This window comes from Triturus cristatus, chromosome 11 (genome assembly GCF_964204655.1).
Source record: "Triturus cristatus chromosome 11, aTriCri1.1, whole genome shotgun sequence".
Taxonomy (NCBI): Eukaryota; Metazoa; Chordata; class Amphibia; order Caudata; family Salamandridae; genus Triturus; species Triturus cristatus.
This window is the reverse complement of record NC_140594.1, coordinates 804,033,292-804,058,823: the sequence shown is the minus strand read 5'-3', so window position 1 is coordinate 804,058,823 and position 25,532 is coordinate 804,033,292. Positions and strand designations below refer to the sequence as shown.

At 40.0% G+C, this 25,532-nt stretch overlaps 1 protein-coding gene across 2 annotated transcripts in view; it reads right to left on the bottom strand.

The window, feature by feature from the left end:
* The window catches only part of LOC146785459 (erlin-2-like), a 250,152-nt gene that overhangs the window by 151,875 nt on the left and 72,745 nt on the right, over positions 1-25,532 (bottom strand). For both annotated transcript variants that reach the window (XM_085634516.1, XM_085634517.1), the window contains 2 exons: positions 17,877-17,938; positions 7,015-7,140 (listed from right to left, as the gene is read on the bottom strand). In XM_085634516.1, the coding sequence (XP_085490642.1) occupies positions 7,015-7,140; positions 17,877-17,938 (188 nt within the window). The remainder of the gene's footprint in view (positions 1-7,014; positions 7,141-17,876; positions 17,939-25,532) is intronic.

The window sequence follows — 25,532 nt, the reverse complement described above, 5'->3', positions numbered from 1 at the left end:
TGTTTAATACTTTGTGTCTGTAACCCATTTCAATATATGTCCGAGATACTTAAAAAGAAAATATGCTAACTTAAAGATCACATAAGGAAGGGTTGCAGTATATTCAGCGCCACAACTCCCCTGCTTTATGCCGCGCTACAACTCCCCTGCTTTATGCCATGCGGTTTTACATTTAATTCTTTCTGCTTTAAAATTAAGGAAGATGTATGCTAATTGATCATGACTGAGTTTCGCTTTTTACCCAAATGAGTTATTTTACCATAACAAATTTCCTTTTTAAAGGTATATAAATAGTTTACGCTGCAATTGAGATTCTTTGGATAACATAACCATATTTGTCTGTATCTTTTGAACTGTTTAGTAGTGACTTTTTAAGTTTTTTTTTTTTGTTAAATATTTTTATTGAGCAGAGTAGAGCAGAATAGAATGCAAGACAATTTTTAAACGATTTTACAATTTCTTTCTGTTACATGTGTACATCTGGAACAACACATCCTGATATGCCAATCTAAAATCGAGGATATAGAAGGTATAAAACTACTAAGGTGCAGTGTGCAGCACTATTGGGCTCTCAACAATTCAACAGTAAATTGTGCCAAAATACCTAAAATACATACCATATAAATAATCTAAAAAAGTGTAGAACTACTAAAGTGCAGTGTACAGGACTGTAGGGCTTTCTATAAGACTTCAATTTTATATTGATAAAAGTTTATCTATTGACCTGCAGTCCATAATATGAAAAATATCTGCTTTCCCACACCCCTCAATACCATCATATTTTAATCTATTCATCAAATCAGGAATAAATTGTGCAAAAATACAAATTTTCTTAAAGTGCAATATGCTTAAGTGCAATGTGCTGAAGTGCAACAATTTATCGGATGGCCTCTAATCCACAGTATGAGAAGCATTTACTTTATCCCCTCGTTCTTTCCCGCCATGTTTCGATCTGTTTAATCAAATCTACAATAAATTGTGCAAAAATACAAATTGTCCCAAAGTGCAGAATGCTAAGGTGTTTAGTGCTAAAGTGCTGTGCCACTACCGTACTAAAAATTCTATATAGCTTGATACTTATCTAAAAACTTCCAAACCAAAGTAAATTTTTTTACTGCCCCAATCCGCTTGGCATATGCTTCTTCATATCTCCTGGTCCTCCACATTTTAATTAACCATTCTGAGTAGGTAGGGATCTGTTCTGATCTCCACTTTTGTAAAATCAATGACCGTGCTATTACAGCGCCAATAGCCACGACCGTTGCTTCTGCTTTATTTAGGTCAGCTCTTACTCTGGAGATCCCAAACAGTACTACCTCTGTTTCAGGATCAAGATTTTTATCCATTGCATTGCTTATAGCTGAAAAAAATGTATTCCAAAAAATCTGAAGTTTTGGGCATGTAAAACAGATATATAGCCAGTCTCCCTCTCCCAAGGCCTGGCACCGAAAGCAATTATTATCGACCCCGGCATGACGCTTATTTAATACTGCCGGAGTATAATATGCCATCCACCTTGAAAGGAAGGCCATCCTTTTAAAATTGGCGGCTCTCAATGCTTTACTACCCGTTAATGCAATCTGCTGCCACTCTAGCTGGGAGAACTTGCAATTAGTTTCTTGGATGATTTTTCCCAAAAAAGTTTCAACTATAGGAGCTGACCTAAGTTTTAAAAGTAGAGAGTACCAATTACCTACGCCTTTCAATCTCGTCTTATAGAGCGCGTTCACAAGTCCCCCTACTACCTGGTCTGGGCAGATTTCATATTTTTTAATCAGGTGCGAGATCTGTAAATATTCCAAGAATCCAGGTTTCTCCATGTTCCCACATCTGGCTACAGCCTGTTCCCAGGACATAAAGGTTTGGACTATGAAAAAGCTACCTAGCTCAAAAAAACCGTTGTCCTTCCATTTTGTTAACAGGCGAGAATGCATCTGCAGCCCCAAAGATCTAATTTCTTCAAGATTTAAAAAAATGTAGCCAGAAGAGTTAGTTTGTTTAAAGAAGCATAGAAGGCGCTTGGAGAAGTCCCGTATTGTCTTATAGCGGGATTTCTTAGGTAGTTTGGTTGTTTTGAGAAAAGCTGATAATTGTGTTCCAGACTCACTAAGCATTTTTTCATAGTAAAAAATTTCTATCAAATCTTTACAATCAAGTAGACGAGCAGTTATGTCCAGTAGGGCAGCCTCATAATAGATTTGGATATTGGGTAGAGCCAATCCCCCCTGATCTATTTCTAATTGTAGTGTGGAGAGTTTAACTCTGGAGATCTTGTTATTCCATATAAATTCTCTGAACATTGAATAGATTTCTTTAAAAAAATTTGCGTTTATCTTAAGAGGAATGTTAATAAATAAGAAATTTAATAAGGGTAAAATAGACATCTTTAAAAGCCCGACCCGGCCTATCAAAGTCAATGGTAATATAGACCACTTGTCCAATACACTTTTGATCTTACATTTCATTGTCGTGTAGTTCAAGCTAAAAAGTTGATCAACATGGCTAGAGACATAAATACCCAGATACCTTATTGGGTCTCTTTTCATCGCCTGGGGTTTTAAATTCGGGGGTAGAAAACTATAGTCACTATTTAATATTAACATTTCTGTTTTATTTTGATTTATTTTATAACCCCCAATTTGTTCAAATCTTCTAAACTCCGCTAATGCCTCGCTCCAGTTCATTTCATCCGGATATAGATACAAGATTATGTCGTCTGCAAATAATTTCATTTTTGGCATCCCATCAATGGGAGCTCTAATTAAAAGATTATCTCTTTTTCTACATGCCAATGGCTCTATAAAAAATGTAAACAAAATAGGTGAAAGGGGGCAGCCCTGCCTTGTCCCTCGTTTTATTTCTACTTCCCCAATTGATTCACCATTTATAATCAATTTGGCATGAGCTCCTTGATATATATTCTTTAACATTTTAATAGTTTGGCTAGGGAACCCAAACTTAGATAAACCGATAAAAAGAGCTTCCCAATTCACTAAGTCGAAAGCTTTTTCGGCATCGACCATTGTGATAAAAATGGGTAGTTTATTTACAGAGGCGAAGTCTAAAGTCTGAATTAAAAACCGGGTATTCGTGGACATAGATCTACCTAAAATAAACCCAGTCTGATCCGGATGAATTAGAACTTGGGCTATGGGTGTAAAGCGCTGAGCCCAGATTTTCATTAATATTTTAAAATCTGCATTCAAAAGACTGATTGGTCTATACGAATTCACATCTTTTTCATTCTTCCCTTTTTTAACAAAACTAATCAAAATAGACTCCGTAAAAGTTCTGGGAACCTTACCACCCTGTTTAATATAAGTAAATTTTTTTTTTAGAAAGGGAGTTAGTGTCTTCTTAAAAGTTTTATACAGCTCAATCGGGAGCCCGTCCGCTCCACAGGCTTTTGCCCCTGGAATTAATCCTATGGCCTTTTCTATTTCATCTTTGGATATATCCATATGAAGCTGCTTTGCCATTTCTCTTGTAAGACTGGGTATCTGGACTTGCTCATAAAATTGATCAATCTGCTCTACTCCAGCCTGATATTCAGTTGCGTATAATTTAGTGTAGTGTTCCAAGAATGTTTGCGCAATCTCTCCTTTTTCGGTTAAAAGGCCATTATTTCTGGGGTCGATGATTTCAGTGATCATTGCCGATTCTTGCTTAGTTTTAGTAGAGCCAGCAAGCATTTTACCAATCAACTGGTTTTCTTCATATACTCGTTGCTGGTAAGCTCTTGAACTAGCTATCTCTTCTATAATAAAAAATTATTTTAGTTCATATTTAGCTTTAATCAGATGCCTTTTATCCTCCTCTAACGCTGCAGACCGATTATTTACTGCCTTTGTTGCCTTTTCAACATTCTGTTGGAGATTATTGATTTTTCCTCTCCTCTGCTTCGTTTGGGCGGCCGAGTAGGCTATTATTTGGCCCCTTAGGGCAGCCTTGAACCCCCCCCATACAGAGAATGTCAGCCGTGTTCTCATTTCTGTTAAAAAATTCCTTTATCCATTCCTCTGTGTTATTCACCCACTGACTGTCCTGCAAAAGGAGTCGATCCATCTGCCACTTGGATCTTGATCTCACCTCTTCATTAATTTTAATCTCCACTTTTATTAGGGAATGATCCGAGAAAGGGTTTGTCAATATTTGTGTACTCTTATACCCCAAGGATTTAGTTATTATAAAAAAAATCAATTCTGGATGCTGTATTGTATTTATTGGAATAACAAGTAAATTCCATCTTAAGGGGATTAGCATCGCGCCAAAGATCTATTAAAACATGTTCTGCTATTAAGCCTTCTAGCACTTTCTTGGTTTGGGGTTTCAGCTCTTTTTTTTTTCCTATTTGAGGTATCCTTTTTTAAGTTTTGGATAAAATTGAAATCTCCACCCCAAATAATTTTCCCCGGTCTCCCTCTTAGTGTTTCCCCTATTTTAATTAAAGCTACGTTGTCATCCATTACAGGGGCATAATAATTCACAAAATTAAATGTAGAGCCCTTTAATCTGGCTTCAACCCAGATCCATCTACCCAGAGGATCTCTTGCTATTTGGCCAAATTCCCAAGGAAGATTTTTGCAAAAATATATAGCAACTCCTCTGCAAGCTAGTCCGGCGGAGGCGAAAAAGACATGCGAAAACCAACGAGGAAGAAATAGATTTGGAGAATTTGATTTTAAATGTGTTTCTTGTAAGAACAAGACTTGAGGTGTCAGGGAGGGAAGCCATCTAATAAGGGCCCCATATTTCTGTTTATTTAAAATCCCATTAACATTTAGAGAGTATATACTACACAAGTTTATCATTTCCTATATAATTCCATCTTCCTTCCACCAATTACCTGAAAAAACATGTCCTATCCATCGTCTGCCTACCTTAACCTTCCATAACCTAACTAATTTAACCTTTTCAACTTCTGCTAGGCTTCTGCTCATTATTATTTTGCTTTTACACCCCCCCCCTACTGACCCGAGGTCCTCCCAGTCCCCACCCCTACCACTTGCCCTCCCTTTGCATTGTGGAAAACCCACTAGCGGCCACGCAGCCCACATTGCACCCCTCCCAAAAACCTTATGGGCGTCTTGGAGTTACGCCCAGGGTGAACCCGCCCTTATCCCCAGATCCCGCCCATTCTGAAGATATATATATATATATATTTTTTTTTCGTATATTGATTTAATTCCCCCCCCCCTCCTGTGTCCTGTAAGTGTTATGCAACCCTATATGCTCAACCCCCTACTTGAGCCAACAGTCGTATTAAATCCCAGGCATATCCAAAAATCACAGGGTGTAAACGACAGCAATTTTTTTATTTTATTTCCTCCCGCCTCACACCCAGGATCTCTTACATTACATCTACCAATTACCATCATCTACTAGAACCTTCCGAGATTTCCTTCAACAGGGCCTGAGCCTCTTCCAAATCAGAGAACAGAAAAAACTTTCCTTTCACCTGCACTTTAAGCTTAGATTGGTGAGCAATTGTAGCTTGGGCGCCTTGCGCTTTAAATAGTTGAAGAATTTTAACAAATTCTTTTCTCAGACGAGCAGCAGCTGCTGTCATGTCTGCGAATATTCTACATTTACAAGTCTCCGTTACTGGAAACTGTCTCTGCTGGAACGCCTTTGCTAAAATTCTTTCCTTTATTCTATAATTTGCAAAGTTAAGTAATATTGTTCTAGGATATGTAGAATTAGGAAAGGGTTGTGCTGGTACTCGATGAGCTCTTGTTATTGTGAGATCTCCATCAAGTTCTGGCAGGACTTGCTTTTTAATGAATGAGCTCACCCACTGGATTGTTTGGGCTCCTTCTAGCCCTTCCGGAACCCCAACAATTCTGAGGTTCGATCTACGAGAATAATTTGAGTTCCTCCAGCTTAGCTTCAACAGTGAGCGTCTTTTTTTTAACCTCTTTGACCTCTCCCGTAGCAATAGATACTTGGTCCTCTAGCATTGAAACCCGAGACTCCACCTCCTGCAGTCTATTCGGGAGTCCAGCCATTGTCTCTTCCATCTTTCCCAATCTTGTGTGGAGTGCAGCGATCTCTACTTGTTGTGTATTTTTCATGTCTCGTATTTCTTCGAGGATTAGATTTAACATATCTTTAATATCTAGTTGATGCGTTGCCTTAATTTCAGTGCTTTGGCAAACGTTGGTAAGTTGATATCTCATGCCCGCATTTACCTCACCTGCCTTGGACACTGCTTGGCTCATGAAAATTGGGGGGAGAGCTACGATCTCAGCTGGGGCAGCTCTACTACTTTCCAATGGAGTGGCAGCTGCTAACCCTTTTTAAGTTTTATTGATAAGATTTTTCAACGGTGGACGTATATTTTTACGTGTGCTTTTATGGTCATTAATTTAACTGAATAAAGATGTTTGATAGATTAATGGAGAACTTAAAGAAGAAAATATTACATTTCAAAATTTGTGTACCATAAACGAACAGAATAATTGACTCAGTAGTACGGCCATGCCAAGCAGTAAATGGAAAAAGCAGACACTATATAAGAGCAGCCGACCAAGTAAGGAAAATGACACTGAGGCCACTAAATGTGAAAAAATGCTGGCTGTAAGCTCGCTTTTTCATGAAATGAAAAAAAGCTGAGGAAATGCCAAAAAATAAAAGCAAATATGAATACATTCAAAGAAAATTTAAACCATATTAATAATTATGAACTAAGCCCCAAGTATCACGAGACCGCACACAAGTTTTCTGAGCTCACGGAACTGGTTGAATGCTCTATATGTTTTCAAGTCAAATATCTAAACAAAACCCGTCAGAATTTTAGATCACCCTAACCGATGAAAATATACATCAATTCATGCTGTATGAATGAGGTGCATAGCTAAGTAAACACATACACATGATGGTGGCTGATAAATGCTTTTACATTCATAACCAGAAATCAATTTAAAGAAAGACGCTGGAACACAACGAAAGAAACCTTATGGGCATGAATTGCAACAAGAGCCACGCAATAGCCCCATGCCGGAACTGGCTTACCGAATAGCTCAATGTAGACCTCTTGAAGGGTGTGTACGCTGCAGAACTGATTAAGTTCGTGGTGAACTTTGTTGAAAATCAGGGCTTTGTCGTAATCTGCAGTAAAATTCTTGACAATATCGTAGACTGAGGAGAAGAAAGACAGTGGTTAATTTATAGACATGGTTGCTATTGATGAGCACCGCCACTCAATGTTGAAGACCAGGATCTATTTTTCATCATCTGACTTTCATCCAGTAAAAAGGGTGACAGGCAAAAAAGGGAAAATGAAGGAGAAATAGAAAGATAAAGTGATGACACAGGAAGGAAACATAAATAAGAACCTACAAGAAAGAGGTAAACAGAAGAAGGGTAAGGTAATGGAAGAAAGAAGCAGGAAGAGGAATCAAAACATTGTAATCTTGCTTCACCTCCCCCCAGCATTCAGCTAAGTCGACGTCTGGCTACTAAGAAAAATTCTGGGCCCCTGTACAAACCGGTTCCCTTTTTAGGTCTTGCCTAAGACATCGCATGTGCAGTCTTTTGCAAGACCTTTGCTTTCTAACAGTGGGCTTAGAGACCACCCATAGTTCACCATTTGTTAGCTTCACTGTCACTCATTTGGTTGTTTATCGGTCGGCTGCTACAGGCTTCTTCCTCTTTATATGTTAATCCCTTCCCTGGAGCATGGACACATTTGTTGCTTTATTACGCTGCTCATTTTTTGACTCTACTTTTTTCTTTGTGTTTAAGCACTCTACAAGAGTACTGCATTTTTGGTTTGTCTCTTTGCCCCCCAACACATCCCTCCCACCCTCTGCAACGTTGACTATGTGCTTGCTCTCAACTCATCCCACACACCCTCTGTTGTCCATCTCCTTACCCAAATCCATCCCAACCAACCTATGCTGTTCGTGTTACCCCATTCGCCCTTCCTCCGTTGTGCCTGTTGCTCCCCCACCTGCCCTCTTTGTCTGTATTGTCCCTGTTGCCTCCTCACCTGCTCTCCCTCCGTTGTCAGTCTCCACCCACCCTGCCTCCATTGTCCATGTTGCCCCGTCCCCACGTTAATTTTACTGTACAACAGGACTAAAAAACATTGACAAAGACAATATCTCTTGTAAGGTGCGACCTACTGGCTTTGCCAATACTTGTTTAAAATGAAGTATCTTCATCCCAGGAGACAGGTGATAGACAGATAGATAAGTATTGCGTGACTATCTAAAATCATTTCAAATTTTGTCTCATACAAATAAATACATTAAAAAGGTTTAGAATATTGAGCATTCTATACTGCACTTTAAACAATGTTCAACATTTAAACTATATATATATATATATATATATATATATATATATATATATACACACATACATACATATACATACATACACACACATATACATATACATACACACTTTTTGCATGAGCAAACAAAACACGTGGAAGGCTAGAGATAAGATGTGCCACCCTTTCTGTGGATTCACGATACAGTGGTAAGGAGTAGGAATGGAAGAATAATGGGGCGCTAAGGGAAACTTGCATTGGCAAAGCCAAAAGTTCTTGCCTATGCAAGCGCTATTGGCTATTGCCAATGTGTTTTAGCCATGTTGTACACAAGCATGGATGCGGTTCAGCATGGCTAAAATTAGTGGAGTGGCATAAAGTGGCAAAGGGTGTACTGGCGAAGAGTGGAGCAGTGTCGTGGAGCAGAGTGGAGGGGCATAGAGTAGAATAAAGTGTCAAAAAGTAGAGTGTCAATGTGGAGTAGAGTGTTGTGTCGTGGAGTGGAGTGTAATGCAGTGGAGTAGAGTGTCGTGGAGTGACGTAGAAGGTCAGCGTAGGGTGGAGTAGTGTCAGAAAGGAGGGGCGTATTTTGGAGGGGTGTAGAGTTGAGGGCCATGGAGTGGCATAGAGTGAAGTGCTGTGAAGTGGCTTAGCACAGCGTAAAGTGTCAGTAAGTGGAGTAGAGTGGAGTAAAGTGTGGATTGTCAAAATGGATTGGAGTGTCTCAAGGTGGAGTCGATTGGGCTAGTGTGAAATACCATAGAGAAGCGTGGAGTGTCGTATAGTAGACTGTTGCAGAGTGGAGGGGCATAGAGTGGAGCAGAGTGCTGTAGAAGGGAGTGGTGTAGAGTGGAGTGGGGCAGTGTGGAGTGGCGCAGTGTTGAGTATGCATGGTGTGGTAGTGCACTGACATTACATTTTCAATTGGAATGCCAATAACATTTGCACATACAGTTTCACTGATAAAATTATACAGCGCACAAGCGATAACATGTGGAAATGGCATCACCTGGTCTACTGGTTTGTTTTGATCGTATTCAAATCATCGTTTCCACAACACTCCTGATTTACCCCCAAAAAATGTGCTTTATATGTGTTTTCATAATTCTGATAGAAATTCTGAAATATGGGGACTGTTCATTTACAGGCATTTCAATTGTGTGTACTACAGAAAAAAAAATCCCAGCACCGGAAAAGATTGTCACATAAATCCTCCCTAGAAAAACAGAGCCTGACATTTGACCTCTGTCTTTGAATGCGCAGCAAATGTGACAAGATGAGAACAAGGTTTGAAAGCCTGTTTGCAGAAAGTGACAACTGGTGAAAAAATACAAGGATTCCTCCACAGGAGTGACGAAGACATGCTGGACAACCTGAAACAAATATAGCCAGCAAACAGAAAGCCAGAAAATGTGAGTTACAAACCGCAAAGGAAGTGGTAAGCAATGGGAGGAACGCATTCCCAGGGAAGCTTTCATATACCCACAAGCTGTCTGGTAGGATTTTGAGCTAAAAAAGTGCTCAGGTACGGTTAAGCAAAATCAACATGACACAAAACTTTTCCAAGTTGGAAAAAAGCCTTATATTTCAGGTGACAGAAAGTGGTCGAAGTATAAAAAGAAAAGTATAGGAAGTGTAACTGTGAGTGCAAAAACGGGGTGTGCAGTCACGGGGTGGGGACAATATGTTTGAGGGCAGGACAGATGCCTTTCGAAGCCAATTCTCGTGTAACTATTTTGTTGGTCTTTCACCTATAGGCAATTGCTTATAAATTATTTGGCACACACTTATCGATAACACTGTACGCATTTTATCGCAGTTACTGTATGTGGGATTGCTGGTCACAACTCTGAACGATCACACAGGAAGAATGAAAATGGGAGGCACGGTGCACAGCGTATTCATCAAACATAAGAAACTGGAAGAGCTTGACAGGCAGCTATCTGCCTGAAGGGTAACTTGAAGTGTCAAAGAAAAACATCATCAAAAAAGGGGCTTTCATAACCTAGGACACAAGTGTCTGCAACTGGCTGCAATGATAAAAATATTGAATTATATGGTTGCAAAAGATCAAACCCTTGAGCAACACATACAAAAGCGGATTTGATTAGTGCGATTTTAGACAATTCCTTTTGACATTTGCACTCTTGCTAAAGAACTGTTCACCTGAAGATAAAGGAAAGGTGGGCCCGGTGTATTCAGGGTGCAAGTGAAGTCGTGAAAAAGGACCCAAGCTGCCCTCTGTTTATTCTTTCCTTCGTGTCAGACTACCAGATTGCTTTGTTCCAGATGGGTGCATACCTGGGGTCTTGAAAGTCAAGTATTCACCAACAGGGCTCTACTACTCCTCCAAGCACTACAAGGTCAAATACATGGAATAGGTAATAGGAGATTCATAAATATTAAATTAGAAGAAGCTGTTCCAGCAAAACGAAGTCGTGGCAGGCAATGCACTGTTAAGTGTGAGGGTCACCATGAGGCTCCAGAGCAGTGTATTATTAAACATGATCACTGTTGTGTATTGTACAACGCCTGTTGCAGGGATTCTGCTTAGAAACAGAACTATGTCTGGGACCACAGAACATCAGTATGTATGAACCGAGTCCCCATACCACTATGGGACAAAATACAGACTAGCTAATAGTGCCTTACTTGCTCTCCTAACTTTTCCAGACAAACAAGTAAATAGTCTTTCCAGAACACAACACTCTAGACCCTCTCAGGGATCGCCGTAGCAGGCCATCACCTTTCATTCTCTGACTCATACGTATCCACAACAAACTGAAAAGAATCACAAAGAACGATTACAATATTTATTGAAACTATCATGCTCTATTTTGTAATAACTATGCTGCAAATAAAAAGGCATATACAGGTCAAATATGTGATCATAATCAATAGATTGTACATAATAAAAAGCCCTGCATGTTGAAAGACAGATGTGCTTACGCACACCCTTACTGTAGAAACACATTTTTATAATAGAAATCTCTGGGATTAGTGGGGGACCTCATACCAGGCATACATAGGTAGTTTTTCTACATCTCAGGCAGTGGAACTTTTCCTTGTCACCCGGCAGAAGACATAAATAGCAAATCATGTGCAGCCTATTTGAAAAATGAATGCGAAGCACAAAACAAGCATGTTCTTTTATAACATGTGCAAAGCAAATATTGGCTGTTACGTGCAATTAGTCTAACATTAGAGAGAAAACAAGGTGGGCCTCTAGAAAACACACAACACGCCAACATGTCAACTTTTGGCTACTTTAGAGTGTCTCAAATACCACACAGAGAGGAAAATCAAAGAAGACAGTGAAAACAGATTTAGAATGGTTCATAGGCAAGGAGAGGGTGCACAGATGGGCACCCTCTCCTTGGGGGGGACAGCAAGTGGTGCAAACAGGTGAAGAATACCTGGTAGCCAGTAAAAGTACTATAGGAAAGAGGTAGAGGTAGTAAACCTGTTGGGGTTGAGTGTGAGGGAAATAAAGATTAATATATTTGATTAAAGTGACCTACATAGTGCCATCACAACACATTTCGACTAGGTCTCTCTCTCTCTTCCTCAGAGCATTACTCCTTCAGATATTATTAATGTAGGTCTTTTATTGTGGGTGACTAACACTTTTTTCTCTGCATGCTCCTCACACCCATCTCAGGGTCATCATTCTGTCCTGTCCAAGGTTTCTCACTCTTACTATTTTTAGTACATCGTATCTTCAGTCTCTTAGACCCTTTTTGCAATAACATTAAATGGTAGGTTGACGTATTTCTGGCCAATCAATATTAGAGTTATATCATACTATGTTCACTTATGAGCTAATGGACATGCAGCACAAAATCAACAGGGCTTGAAACCCAAATGAACCAGGTAAGTTCCCTACAATTAAGGCAGAGTTACATATATTTAACCAATGGAGGGTGGGAGATAAAGGGTGGGGAAATTAGAGTCAGAGATATCTATTGAGGCTGAAGGTGAGAGTTCAAAATGAAATGTTGGCAAGCACCAACAACACAAGGATCCACAACTACAAATTGGATCCCAATTCCACAGCAGAACATGACCCTCAACTTAATCAGGCAAATGGAGCCCCTAACAGAGTTAATATTCTGGAAAAGAAGAAAACAAATATTTGAAAACTCCTCATCGACATTGTAATCCTCCTAAAGCAAGAATATCAGAAAGACTTCAGTATAAACTTAAAGAAACATGATTAAATAACTTTACCAAACTTTATGTGACTGACAAAGTCTGTGAAGTCTTATTCAATTAACAGTATATAGTCTTGAAAACCAGAGTGATTTTGGCCTTTTATCACAGATATAGGATTAAATAACATGTTAAGATATACAGCAGAAAAATATAAAAAGCTTTAATTTTCAATAAGTAAAGTACGTATGTTAATATATTAAAGAGATGAATGAAAGCACTTTCTTTTTTACTTTTAGCTGTGGTTCATGAAAGTCTAAATATTCTATGTAACTCATAATAGCCAACTATTACTATAAAGTAGAGCTTGCTAACAAACTATAATGCACTGGACTGTCAATGGATGCGATCCAACACCTGGGCATTTTGATGGAAGAGTTACACCTATGAGGGCAAGAGTAATATTGGCTCGCTATACCTATGAGGCAGTGAGTGAGACAAAAAAAACAAATCTTCAGGGAAATAAAAAAAATACATGAATATGTACTACCTATGCTCCACAAGAATCACAAAGACCGAATTCTTTAGCACAACAAATGTGATCTATGAACGCATAATTAAGAAACACTGATTATTCTCATTCCTCACATTCCCCCCCATATTACAGACTTCCACTTTCTAACACAGAGCTTTGAGACTGAAGTAAGGGATGAAGAGCCACAAATTTGCAAAAATCTTGACCTGCATAATCTTCTGGATACTCAACTTCAAGGACATAAAACTCAAGCACACTGACACTCGTCCTCTATTGAGCAGTGCCAGACAATTGAAACCATGTAACTACTATTCCCATATCCCCTTCCCAAAAAATTTACACACATCATATCATACAAAGTATCCCAAACAGTTACAGAAACAGAAATAATCAGTACACGCCAAAAAAAATGTAGGAAATTACAACTACTCTAGGACTACAAATTTCAGGTCTATAAGGGGGAAAAGATACAGCAACGCAGACAATCAAGAGGATATTTTCATCACTTCTGAGTAGGACCACAACCAGCAAAGCACCTTCTATTGACTATGACACCTAGGAAGCAAACCTGGCAGTCCAGACACTTCAAAAACACCTAGATCACACACACATCACTGTTAGAATGTAATTTATTCCCTAAATGGATCTAAAACAGTGGTTATGGGACTGGATTGTGAAGTGGTATACCAGATCACGATCAATTGATCTTGATTGTTTTGACGAGCTCCAACATGGATGCAGAAAGGTTAGAAAATGACCATACTAACTGAATCACACAATTCCCCAACCCAAAATAGAGGTTAGTAAAGATTAGTAAAGGTATCCTCTCCAAAATACAAACCATCAGGTGAAGCTGACCAGGACACATGTGGATTGCAAAAATATATTTTATCCAAGTTTTCCCAATAATAAACATCAATTTAGTAAGAGTAAAAACCAGGCATTCAAACTATTGTTGAAAATGAAAAAATAAAGCCCACACCAAGTCTACCTTAAAAGTACTCCAGAGGAAAGAATTCTAAATTCTCCACACCTTGCACAAGGCCTTCTTGAGAGCATACTCCCAAAAATTTACCAAGCTAAATCCAAGTGGCTAAAAACAGGTAGGTATCTTGGAGTAGTGTTTTATCTCTGACACACATTCTATCCATTCTTGAAATGGCAATCAAATTGTTAGCTCTTTAGTACACATAAGGTGTGTGGATGTTTTCATAATCTAGCCACCATTTAATTTTTGTTTTTCCAATTGCCAGTCCAATATGGCAGACTCCGCTTTAAAGAGTAAATTAATAAAGAAATAAGTAAACAAATTACAACAAAATGTAAGAGAAAACGCGTTTAAAAATGCAGTGGCCTGGCTAAAAATATAGCAGCGAACAGACTCTCCCAAAAAAATAATCAATTAAAACGAAAAGAAGGGACACAAATGAAGAAACAGGCGTGACAGAACAGTGAGAGAGCAATAGTACAGAGAGCTAGGCGGTAATGCTGGGCAAGTAAAAGCTGCAGGGTGGTAAGAGGGGAGCGTAAAGGAGTTAGGTAGGGGTTGAGTGGAGATGGTGTTCTTTTAAAAAAAAAGTTTTTTTTAAAGCTGCTGTTACAGGCCGTGTCATCCGGTAAGTGTGTTCAAGCATGAGGTTCACAACGCATGCCCCACTGCATGATGCGCGACCACATATATCAGTTGATAAAAGTATACATATTTGACTCTGCTTTCCAGTAAGTGAGGAGGCCTGGCGGTAAATGCTGGCTCCTCTAAAAAGTTAAATGAAAAAAAGAATTCTGAAAATAAATGGATGAGATGGGTCTGCAATGGACGAGCGGGGGGAGCACTTTGGATGAAATAACAAGGAGTAGGCCGAGGAAGGAGCAGCAAATGTGTAAGAAAGAGCATTTGCAATGCAGAGCAGGCCAGCAGAAAATGCCAGCTGTCAGACCCTTAAAAAAAATAATAACAATAAAAAATTACAGTGAGGGGTAAGGTAGCAGTAAGGAGCGTGGGGGGTGGGGGGGCAGAATAGGCTTTTACCTACAGGCAGCTAAAACCTGTCTGGAGAGCCCCTCAACTAAGCAGTGGGAGATGAAACTCACCCAACCAGAACAATGCCTGTCCCATCCAGGACCATTTAGGTCAAAGATCGAAATAGGGAGGAAAGCCATTGAATCAAGATCAGGGAGGTGAGACAGACAACAAAGCCATTCATGAGCACAGGCCTGACCCAAAGCTCATTCTATGTATATTGGAAACAGCAGGCAAGCAACAGACAGCTAAAGCAGTCTCCAGAACAGACCTTAAAAGAGTGAGTTTAGCTTTAGTGGGTACTCCGTAACTTCATGTGGTTTCGGAGGTGCTAGGTACAAATCGCGATTCTGCTTACAAGGACTGCCTAGTTTGACTGCCAACGAGTTCCCCGGGCTGCAGAAAGCTGACCTGACTACACATGTTCTAGGGGTAGAGGTAAACTGGCCTAGGGCCCTGAACTAGGAGTTAGATGCCCCCAATGGTTATTCTGCCATAATTTGATGGGGAGTCATTAGTCACCTTCCTCTTAGGAGTAGAGTATAGGTATACCATAAAGTCTAGCCCTTTTCAGCAGCAACAGCAAAAACAGAGTGGGACACTTCGATTGGGACTGAAGGTGAGAAGGTCCAGGGGAGAAAGGGTGGGGGGTATTTCCAGAACTCATAACAGAGAAAAGATATAAATGAGGGTCTTCCGTCCTAACACAGGCTTTTCACAAATGTAATAAGAGATTAAATAAGATTTTACATTTATTCAAGTACTGTTAAATATAAATTACATCTAGAGGCTGGAATCAGATTAGAATTAGTGAAGTGGACATTTCTTTACCTAGGAGAGAAAGAAGACTTAAGAGAGGTGGCAAGAACGGGAGTACATCAATGGCAAAAGGAGGTCAGTTAAAGGTCAGAGTGACAAGCCACCAGAGAGAAAAAGACAGAGAAGGCGACTGCATTTGGAAGAGGGAGGAAGAAATAAAACGTGAAATGGCGAGACAAAGTAATTCAACCTCAGAGTGAGAAGGAAAATGTATAGGTCGATAGAAGAAAAGCAGAATCAAGGGTGTTCATAAGACATTAAGGAAGAAAGTGTAAAAAATACATATCAAACAGCAGAGGGACATAGAAGCACAGTGACATGTGGGCAGAAAATAAAAGATACATTCTGAGGAAGGGATAACAATCCTGAAGTGATAGTTTTTTGGTTGCTAGAGCAACCAGTGTTCAGAAATAACATTATAAATTGATAAAATGGTTGGATGATCTAGTGGCTCGAAACTCCAACTCTACACTTCTACACACTCACTATATCCCAAACGCACTCACCTACTCTCAGTTTGGCGTTTCTCTCACTGAACCCATTCCAATAATAAAAGCCACCAATCTATCTTGTACACCATGTGACTCTTCCTTTCCTTAGCATATTATACCTCTTGCGTCCAATGTCCTCCATATTCAACTATTCCATCAGATAGGACACCTAGGCAACATGCATCAAATGTACAGTGGTTTTACTTGCCTTAAAAAATTTTAAAAAAAGGTTTCCATACCTTTCATTCTAAGTAAACTGCGCTTTCACAAATACTCAACTTTATCACTTCAACCTGTCTTGCCCGCCACCTTTGACACTGTTGATCATCCTACACTACTATGCTCTCAACTCACAAAGCATCTGAAGCCTAGCTCACAAATGGCATACCTCTTACATGTCTAGACACAGTCTTAGTAACCTGACCTCAAGTCATCAGGATGTGTCCCCTAAAGTTCTATTCTTGGCTCTCTCCTTTTCTCACTCTATTACTCCTCCTTCTGGAATATTATCTCCTCATCTGTATTCTAGTATAATCTTTGTGCTAACAGTACTTAAATATTTTTGGCTTTTCCGGCTTTTACACCCTACATCATGATAAACTCCTCCAAGACTGGGATCCCGTAATTTCCTTCTTTATCAGCTTCCATTTTCCGAACTGACTCCATCTTTTTAATACCGCCATCAACAACGGCGTGAAATGTGCCTCTGGGTCAGAAAATCTGTGGCTCTCTTCAAACCATTCATGAAAACAAAACCCTTCATAAAACACAGCACACTACCAAATCTGCATCCAACCCACCCAATAGAGCCAGAACTCTCATCCACTCAACAGTACTCAGCAGTTGGACTACTGCAGCAGTTTTCTGATGGCCCACACCAAAAACTCTTTTGGAGTGCTCAATAAGGCTGGCCACTAGAAGATTGCACAGCCTGCTTAGGTATACTCCTACATCGTAAAGTAGCCAAGCTGGCTAGCTTTCCACTAAACCAGGGCCTCATGCCAATGAAGCCTGTATTCTCAGCCCTGAATGGCATGGTTCTGAACTACCTCCTTGACATCTTTATCCCACTACGTAACTACTGAGAATGCAAAATCTACGTAACAAAAAATCATGCTCACAATCAACCTTGTGCTGGCCAATTTTACCTTCTAGGCCCTCTTCACCAGAACGCTTTGCCACTATACAACCAGATACCTTCTCTCCAGGGGTTCAAATTAGTTTTGAAAGATCGTCTATTGTACCTTGTGCTGCCTTAGTACACACACTGCTGTTAAATGGTATATTTCAAACTAGTATGTTCAAGTAGATACCAACATGCAATTATTTTAGATGGGTTTGACTTCACCAAACCTATTTAAACATTTGTGTTAATTAATCCATAGCCACAATTTTAAATTTTATGCTAATTAACTCACTGTTACATGTACATCTACTACTGCTTTTGTAAAATGTTTCTTTTTGAAATCTTATTGTTGGTAAGTAAATAAGTACTTGATCCACAAGACAAATTTTCAAGGGCTAACACGAACCGATACACTTTGGGAAAAGAGGAAGTTGTTATTTATAACTGCTTACCGGCCCCAGCATTCAAGAAGTTTACCACTTCAATTCTGTCAAAGTAGATCATGACACCTCCACTAGTAAAGAGGAGAGAGAAAAGTAATTAATATATGAGTGAGCAGGACTTGGATGTGTATAAAGTAATTAAATCATGTTTTTCCTGATTACATTTCAGGTAGAAACATATGCAGTCACACAAGAGTGTAAAGCCCTCATATAGTACATGCTCACCAAATGTGAGCAGTGAACAATCAATGTGACTGGATATTGCAACTCACTGAGTAGCACAGTGAATGTTCCCACACAGTGCATAGCTAGTTCTGCCAAAGTTCATCAGGTAGTGGCGACACACGAGATCTGTATTAGTCAAAAAATGTATCTACCAAAATTGCACACATTAAACACATTAACATCGCTGTTCCTATTTATTTCTATAGTAACTATGTTCCTTGCAACGACAGCACTTCAGAAATGCCAATCCTCACAAATTTGGGCAGCACCACAGATGGGAATATCGGAATCGAGGTAAATCAGCGAGGGGAGCTTAAGTTTCAGAGGGGAGGGTGTTAAGAGAATGTGGTACAGCGAAGCATGACTGCAGGCTAGTAAAGTTACACATTGGTTTGTGGTTTTACAAATGTTGTTTTTGTTGCTATTTTGGTTCTGTAACACGAAACCGGAATGTATTTCATTGCACTGGGGTTGGTTAATAAGGGACCAATCATTATCGTTTTGTGCACAACAAGCTCTGGTTAAAGTGGTAGGATGCACTGGCCTAAGGTAACTGATGGGTTGTTTTTAGTTTCATTTCTAGTAACCCCTGACAAAGGGCAATTCAGCCCGAAATGTATTGGGTGGATTCCCAATTTGGTGATTTGCATAAAGTGATGTGCCGAGCTGCTGGTAAAAGCCTGGATGGGCATGCCTGGAGCATTAAAGAATTTGACATCACCTTGCCTACATTTGAATCATTAAGTGATTGAATTAAAATGAGTAATAATGATAACTAGTATAAACACAGAATGATTGATGAAATATGAAAGGATTCGCAGTGCGCCCGTAACTGGGACGTGACAACGCACCAGAAATATTTTTTGAATACTCACAATAAGGCACTTCCTTCAACCCAACCCACTGCCCTACTGCTATACTGCTATCCATTCATCCCTCTTCACACACTACTTACACAGCTGTATTCAAGAATGTGACAATACAAGCATTGGCATGTCAATATTCTCTTCATTCAGCAAACAAAAGAAAGCTGTTCAAATTATCCTCGTCTCAAAATCTATTCTAGTAAAAAAGTAGTCAGGGATCCTAATGATAAACCTCTAAGATATGTGGTAGCCATTGTGGCATGAACAGTGTTCAACATATCCACTAGGGTCTTGTGAATGGAGCATTCTATAAGTTGTTTCCCCAATATGAAAGATCAAAAATGTTCCTCAGATACGGCACATGCTAAAGGTTTGCACTTGATAACAGTAATTTCTTTCTGTTCATTGGAGGATACTAAGTTTCAATGTTAGGTTGTGCGCAACATCCTGCTACACTTGGCAAAGCATGGCTCCGAAAACTTAAGCTTGCCTGCACAGAAACCATGCACAATGGATGGTGTTGAAAGAAAAGCATCAAATAACATTCTTTCGCCAGTTAAACCATAAAAGTTACATAAGACACAGAGATAAAAACAGTTAAAATACAATGGTTAAAATATAATATGTACAAGTTAGTGCAAATATGTACAAGTTAGTGCAAAACGGTATATTACGACTAATAAATAATCACTCAAATACTTGAATAAAAAGTTCTGCTTCCACTGGCAAGTACAAATCTACAAACTTTAATTAAGTTATTGCAATCCGAGTCAAAGGTATAAAAAAAAAACAATATTATAAGTCATCTTCCTCTATGATTGAACAAAGAGTTGGCAGGAGAAAAGATCAGATGCCAGCCTGCCAACCTTTCAAACTAATTAAAGGCCCAGCAGCACAGCTTTCCTGTGGCCAATGGCCTAACCCATTCCTTACCTGCAGAAACATCTAATGGGTCCGTTATGTACAGTGGGAATGACCAATGTCATGGTTCTGTCAGCTTAAGTGGGACAGTGGCACAAGCCCTCCCGTCCTTGTGGACAGGTATAGCTATATGTACGCTAGAAATTTAGATAAGTGATGCTATAGCTTTGTGCCTAAGTTTCCACGTCTTTCCCAAACGTTTTAGCTACTGCACCGGCAAAGACAGGGTTTGGGGCTGACCTTAGATCCCGAGGGCTTCAGCATGTCTTGTGGTGCTCATCCGAAGGAAGACTGGTAAGAGCCAGACCCACCATAAATGTGCATGCACAGGGCAAGCGAACAAGATATGCGCCATGGATTCCCTGAAGGTGTTGCAGGTTAAGCAGGACAGAGATGCTCTAATAGAGGATGACCATTTAGCTGTAAATGTGCTCAAGGGCAGGTTTCTAACCTTAAACTGAACGTACAGCTTTATAACAATGGGATCAGTGATGAAACCAAGATCGGGTTCAAGTTTACTACAGGTTTTGAACATGATAAATTCTAGGGTCAGCGAGCCCACAGCCATATTGTTAGCAGCACTCCAGCCGACCCAACACCAGTAAATCTTTGACTTTCTCCTTCAAGGGGAGGCGGGTGGTTAAAGGAAAATTCCACAGAACAGATAACCCCAATAGGCATGGCCATTTCTAAATGTTACTAAGCCTCTCAATTGTGTGGAATCGGTCTAATTCCACAAGTTGATGAAGGGCATATTTTACAACGCCAGTTAAGGTGTGGCTCTCATCCTTCTCCACAACAAGATAAGGCTTAGAGTGGCTTTGTCTGATATTGTCCGACTTCCCACGTCCAGATTCAAAGGGTGGGTTGGGATGCTAGAAGGGAGTGGAACTAAACTCCTCAGAAACTTGTTTTCAGTTTAGATTAAGCTTTTTATATTGTGAAAACTCCACAACTCAGCCCTGTAAAGTGCTGTTCCCACTTCTCCGGTGTCAAAGTTGTAACGCCGGAGCTATAGGTTTGGTCAATGATGGAGAATGCTCTTTTAGAATGGTCCCTGCGCTTTGCTTATGTTTAAGAGCTACTCTGGCTAGATGGGCTTTCCATGCAGGTTTGGGAATTAATCCAACACCTAAATAGTCGAAGGCCTCAACTCTATCAATTTCACAGGCCCCTAAGTACATCTTCCCTTTGAAAGATTTGTGATGTTTAATAGCCATAAACTTCATTTTGCCAGCGTTTACTATCAATCCTCGCAGCGTGCAAAATTCATTGAATTTATGTAGTAAACACTGAAGACCACTTGGGGTCTGCGAAATGAGCAGACCATCATCAGCAAAGAGTCAAATAGGGAAGCTCAAGCCTCCGATACCAGGGGCATCATCTTGGCAGGGGGACAAAAACAGCACATCATCATTTAGGTACAGTAAGAATAAAGTGGGTGCCAAAGCACACCCTTGCTTGACTCCTTTCTTGATAGGTATGGGGTTTGTAAGCTGTCCCTGGTTTCCTCAGCATAGTTCCCCTAATGGAGTCAAGCAAGGATAGTTTAAATATTCTCTGGCATATCCATGTTGTCCAATACAAAACCACTGCTTATTTCACGGGACCAGGTCGAAGGCAGATTTAAAAACGACGTAGGCCATGTACAAGTGCCCTCCACTGACTTGCACCATCTTCCAGTACATAAACAGAAACTTAAAGACATGATCAATGGTGCTTTTTTTTCTGAAGACCGCCTGCATTGTTGAGAGTAGGTTATTCTCTGTGATCATTTCTTTGACTGAGCTTAGAACCATCCTGTAGGACACTTTTTGAACGGAGTCTGTTAAACAAATGGGCCTGCAAAATATATATATATCAGCACAACCTCAGTACCCTTTCAGGAGTCAGGGATTGATGCACCTTTCGCAATTCCAGTTGCAGGCACCAAGATGTATTTTCTCTAAGTGGACCTTCCGCTAAGGAAGATCTCTCCAGGGACAGCATCCCGGCCCAGAGCTTTGCAGAGCGTAATAGCAGCGAAGGCCATTCCCATTTCGCCTAAATCAAAAACTAAAGGGTCTGGGTAAGCACTGGGTCCCGTTGGATCTGAGATGTTAACAGAGTCCAATTGGCTGGAAGAGTATAGACTCAGGAAGTGCTCCCCAGGCCACAAGTGCCCAGAACTTGGAGTAATCTTTATCAGTGCATGATTGGAGCAAATCCTGCCATCTATACTCATCCCAGTCACTTTTTGCCTTCTGCTGGTTGCTCTTATATGCCTTCTGCTGGTTGCTCTTATATACCTTCTGCGTCCCTTTTATTAGGCCCATATTTTTAGATTTAGTAGCTGTCCCTAGCTGCCTTCTTGCTGGGCTACAGGCTTGGTTAAACCAACTAGAGCTATAGTTACTCAGTTTGGGCTTCCTAGAGGTCTAGGTTAAAAGGGGCTGAGAATATATTCGTAATTTGGTTGAAAACACCTGGGTGAATAATACTTACTTCACTAGGTGCTCCTCCTCTCAGAATGCTATTTTGATATAAGAGTGGTTGTTTTGCGGTGAACCATGAAGAGTGAGCACCAGCCTTCTTGGAATGTATTATTTACAATTCAACTAGTGCGCTGTGGCATCACAACCCTCACCGCTGGAGCAAGACACAGAGTATTGTGAATAATACTTACTTCATCCAGATTAGCGCTATTGTATAATATGGAGCCCAAGTTGGAGAGAACAGTGGTGAGGTCAGGAGTGATGGAAGACTAAATGTCAAAACAGGCCATTGCCTGCTGCCACTTAAGGTTTCTCTTGTCGTTTGTTTGCTGAAGATTCCCCGCTGAGATGTGGGACAGAGGATACCACATCCCCCCAAAGAATAGAGGTGGAGACTAAGTGGGTTGTGGTCGCTTTCAAGCCTTGGAATAATTTCCATATAGATCACCACATGCGATAGCTGTAAATCGATAATTATATAATTGATATGACTCATGATTAGGCTTGTTGTAGGTGCAAGACCCTTTGCTATCAGATGCTGTTCTCCCATTAGTGACCCTAAGGCCAAATTCCAGTGCTATTGACTTCAGCTGCAATGCAGCTTGAGTCCACATTTTTTAAGGGGGTGGGAGAGGGCTAGATGGGGATTACCCCCATGCCTCATTCTCCTCAGAAGTTACTTGAATGTCATTATAGTCCAGGGCTCAAATGTCGTGTTGAAGTCCTCCACCAAAAGGACCTTGTGGGCGTTCAAACTATTTTCCGAATGCCTATCAAGAGAAGCAATGGTTTCATATTTTTTTCCCACCACTCTCCAGTCTAGTGTAGACATTGTAGACGTAAATTGTTGACCCCCCAAAGGAAATACGAATTCCCAAAGTATCAGGGGAGTCTACTGACGGTTCGTGTAAGAAGCAGTCTAGTGAAGATTTAAGCCATATAAGCAGGCCTCCATAGGGTCTGCCACAAAGTTGGAATCCAGTGATTAATGTAGCCAGCCCTAAAGACTGGCTCTAAGCTCCAGGTTTACTGGAAAATGCAGATGTTGCACGCTTGAAAGAAAAGCAGTGCTAGAACTGCCAAAATGTGCTTCTCGATCATGCAACCCAAAATGAAATTCTTAAATTAGAAGTTAGAAGTCTGCTTGGAAGTCATTAGCATGCAGGGAGGGTGTTTCTGAGGGACGGAGAATTTCATATCTAGAAGGTAGGGGAATCCCAAGCAGCATCAACTTTCATGAGGACGAATACCTCCCTATCTATGCTATGTTGCCAGGAGTTAGTCATAGTATCAGAGAAGTCACATTGTCTTTAAAGGGAGAACAGGCTGATCATATAGTTTCAGTAATTGAGACAACCCTCCAATAGTATTCAAAGGTTACAATATTTAAATCTGGGAAGGCATGTTTATTTCTTTATAAATAATTCGCAAAATTAAATGTGTAGAAAGAACAGCAAGCCATCTTCTCCAGACACATCCTGAATCTTCCATCTGAATTATGAAGAAAGGGGAAAACTAGAAGAAAGTTCTGGAATGAAACACTGACAATGAACTAAAAAAGAAGGACATTAAGGAAGCAGATTATTAAGACTGAGACACTGGCAATGAACAGAAAGAACACGGATGCGAACGAATCAGAACATACAGACAAACATCCTGGATTTGCACCTTAGCAACTCTGGTGGAGCTGGCACTGCATCAAGCAAGAGGCAGGCTGGCACAGATTCATGTTCTTGAATCGAGGCCTATGTGTTACATTGCTCTGAATCTGAAAAGTTTTCAATTTGCTCATCAGTTTGGAAAGCTTGTGTCCTGATGTCATAATACAAACAAAGAAATAAAGACCATGATCAAGGGGTTCAACTTGTGGAACCAGTTACATAGTTTAAATATTAACTCTTCAACGGGGAGTGGAAGTCCAACCATAGGATAAGCAGTGCTTTATAAGAATTTTTACTTGTAAACATTTCTAATTATCATGCTTTTTTGCAGAGCAGGCATTTCCTTTGCCAACAGGATCCCAACTGGGTATCACTTTTTATGGGCAGGGAATGAGAAGGGTGGTCATCCTTTCCAACTATGAAGGGACCCCCACAAGCCTATAGTTTGCCTATCAAAACGACCAAAATGCAGGGATCCTCAACATAAGTCAGAGTTTTGCCATGGGCACACAGAACTGCTCATTTTAATGGTGATGAATAGAGAAAAAAATGATACCCTTCAAGTTTAATTGACAGCACTGGCATACATGCTCCAAGCATTCTTGATTGCACATTAGATGCTTTGGATACTTCTCTAGTATTGCATCAGCACCACTGCCAGTTCAACATTGGAAAAATCTAGGGATTAGTACTAATCAGAAGAGATGCACAGGTGCTCTCTCAGTTCTACAGTATATCCATAGCATGCTGTTACCTCACATTACAGACAATCAAGACATATAACCAATAACCTACTGTTTATTTCACACTCAAATGTAGATATCTCAAACTTAGCTGACTGAATTACTAACTAACTAAATCAATGCATGTCCAGGCAGAGTCCCACATGAACACTATTACACATCAATTTTTCGACACTATATTTTTTGTTCTCCCCCATAACAAGAATATGAAATGTTGTGCCTCTAGTGCAAATAATCCCTATGTGTCTATTATGCAGTGTAAGTTCTATCATGTACGATGGCTACAGCTTCAGGTTCATTTCATGGCCTGTTTTCATGGTAGAGGCACACAAATGCATATTCAGTGCAGCTGAAGGTAGACCAACTCCATCTTTTAATAGCCCATACATCTTTTGCGTCTCTCTATGTTTAAACTCATGTTTTTTGCCATTATGATTGTTGAGACTGGTATATTTCAACCTGAAAGCTAAAGTATGGCAAATGGTTTGAAGGACACATCAACCCCAACAAAATGAAACATGTTTTGGCCAGGCATTAAACATTGCTGGGACAGCTTATTATTAAACGTTGTAAGAGAAGTGGAATGTAAAATCTATTTGCAATATGAAATAGCCAAATACCATCAAAACAACAAAGCAATGTTCACTTGTTGAACCAAGTGTGACGGAAAATCAAAAATGCAATAGAAAATGCATTACAATAATATGCAATGACTGATCACTTACTGGTGAAATAAGTAAAACGAAGCAGCTGAATAAAACTGCATAAATAACAT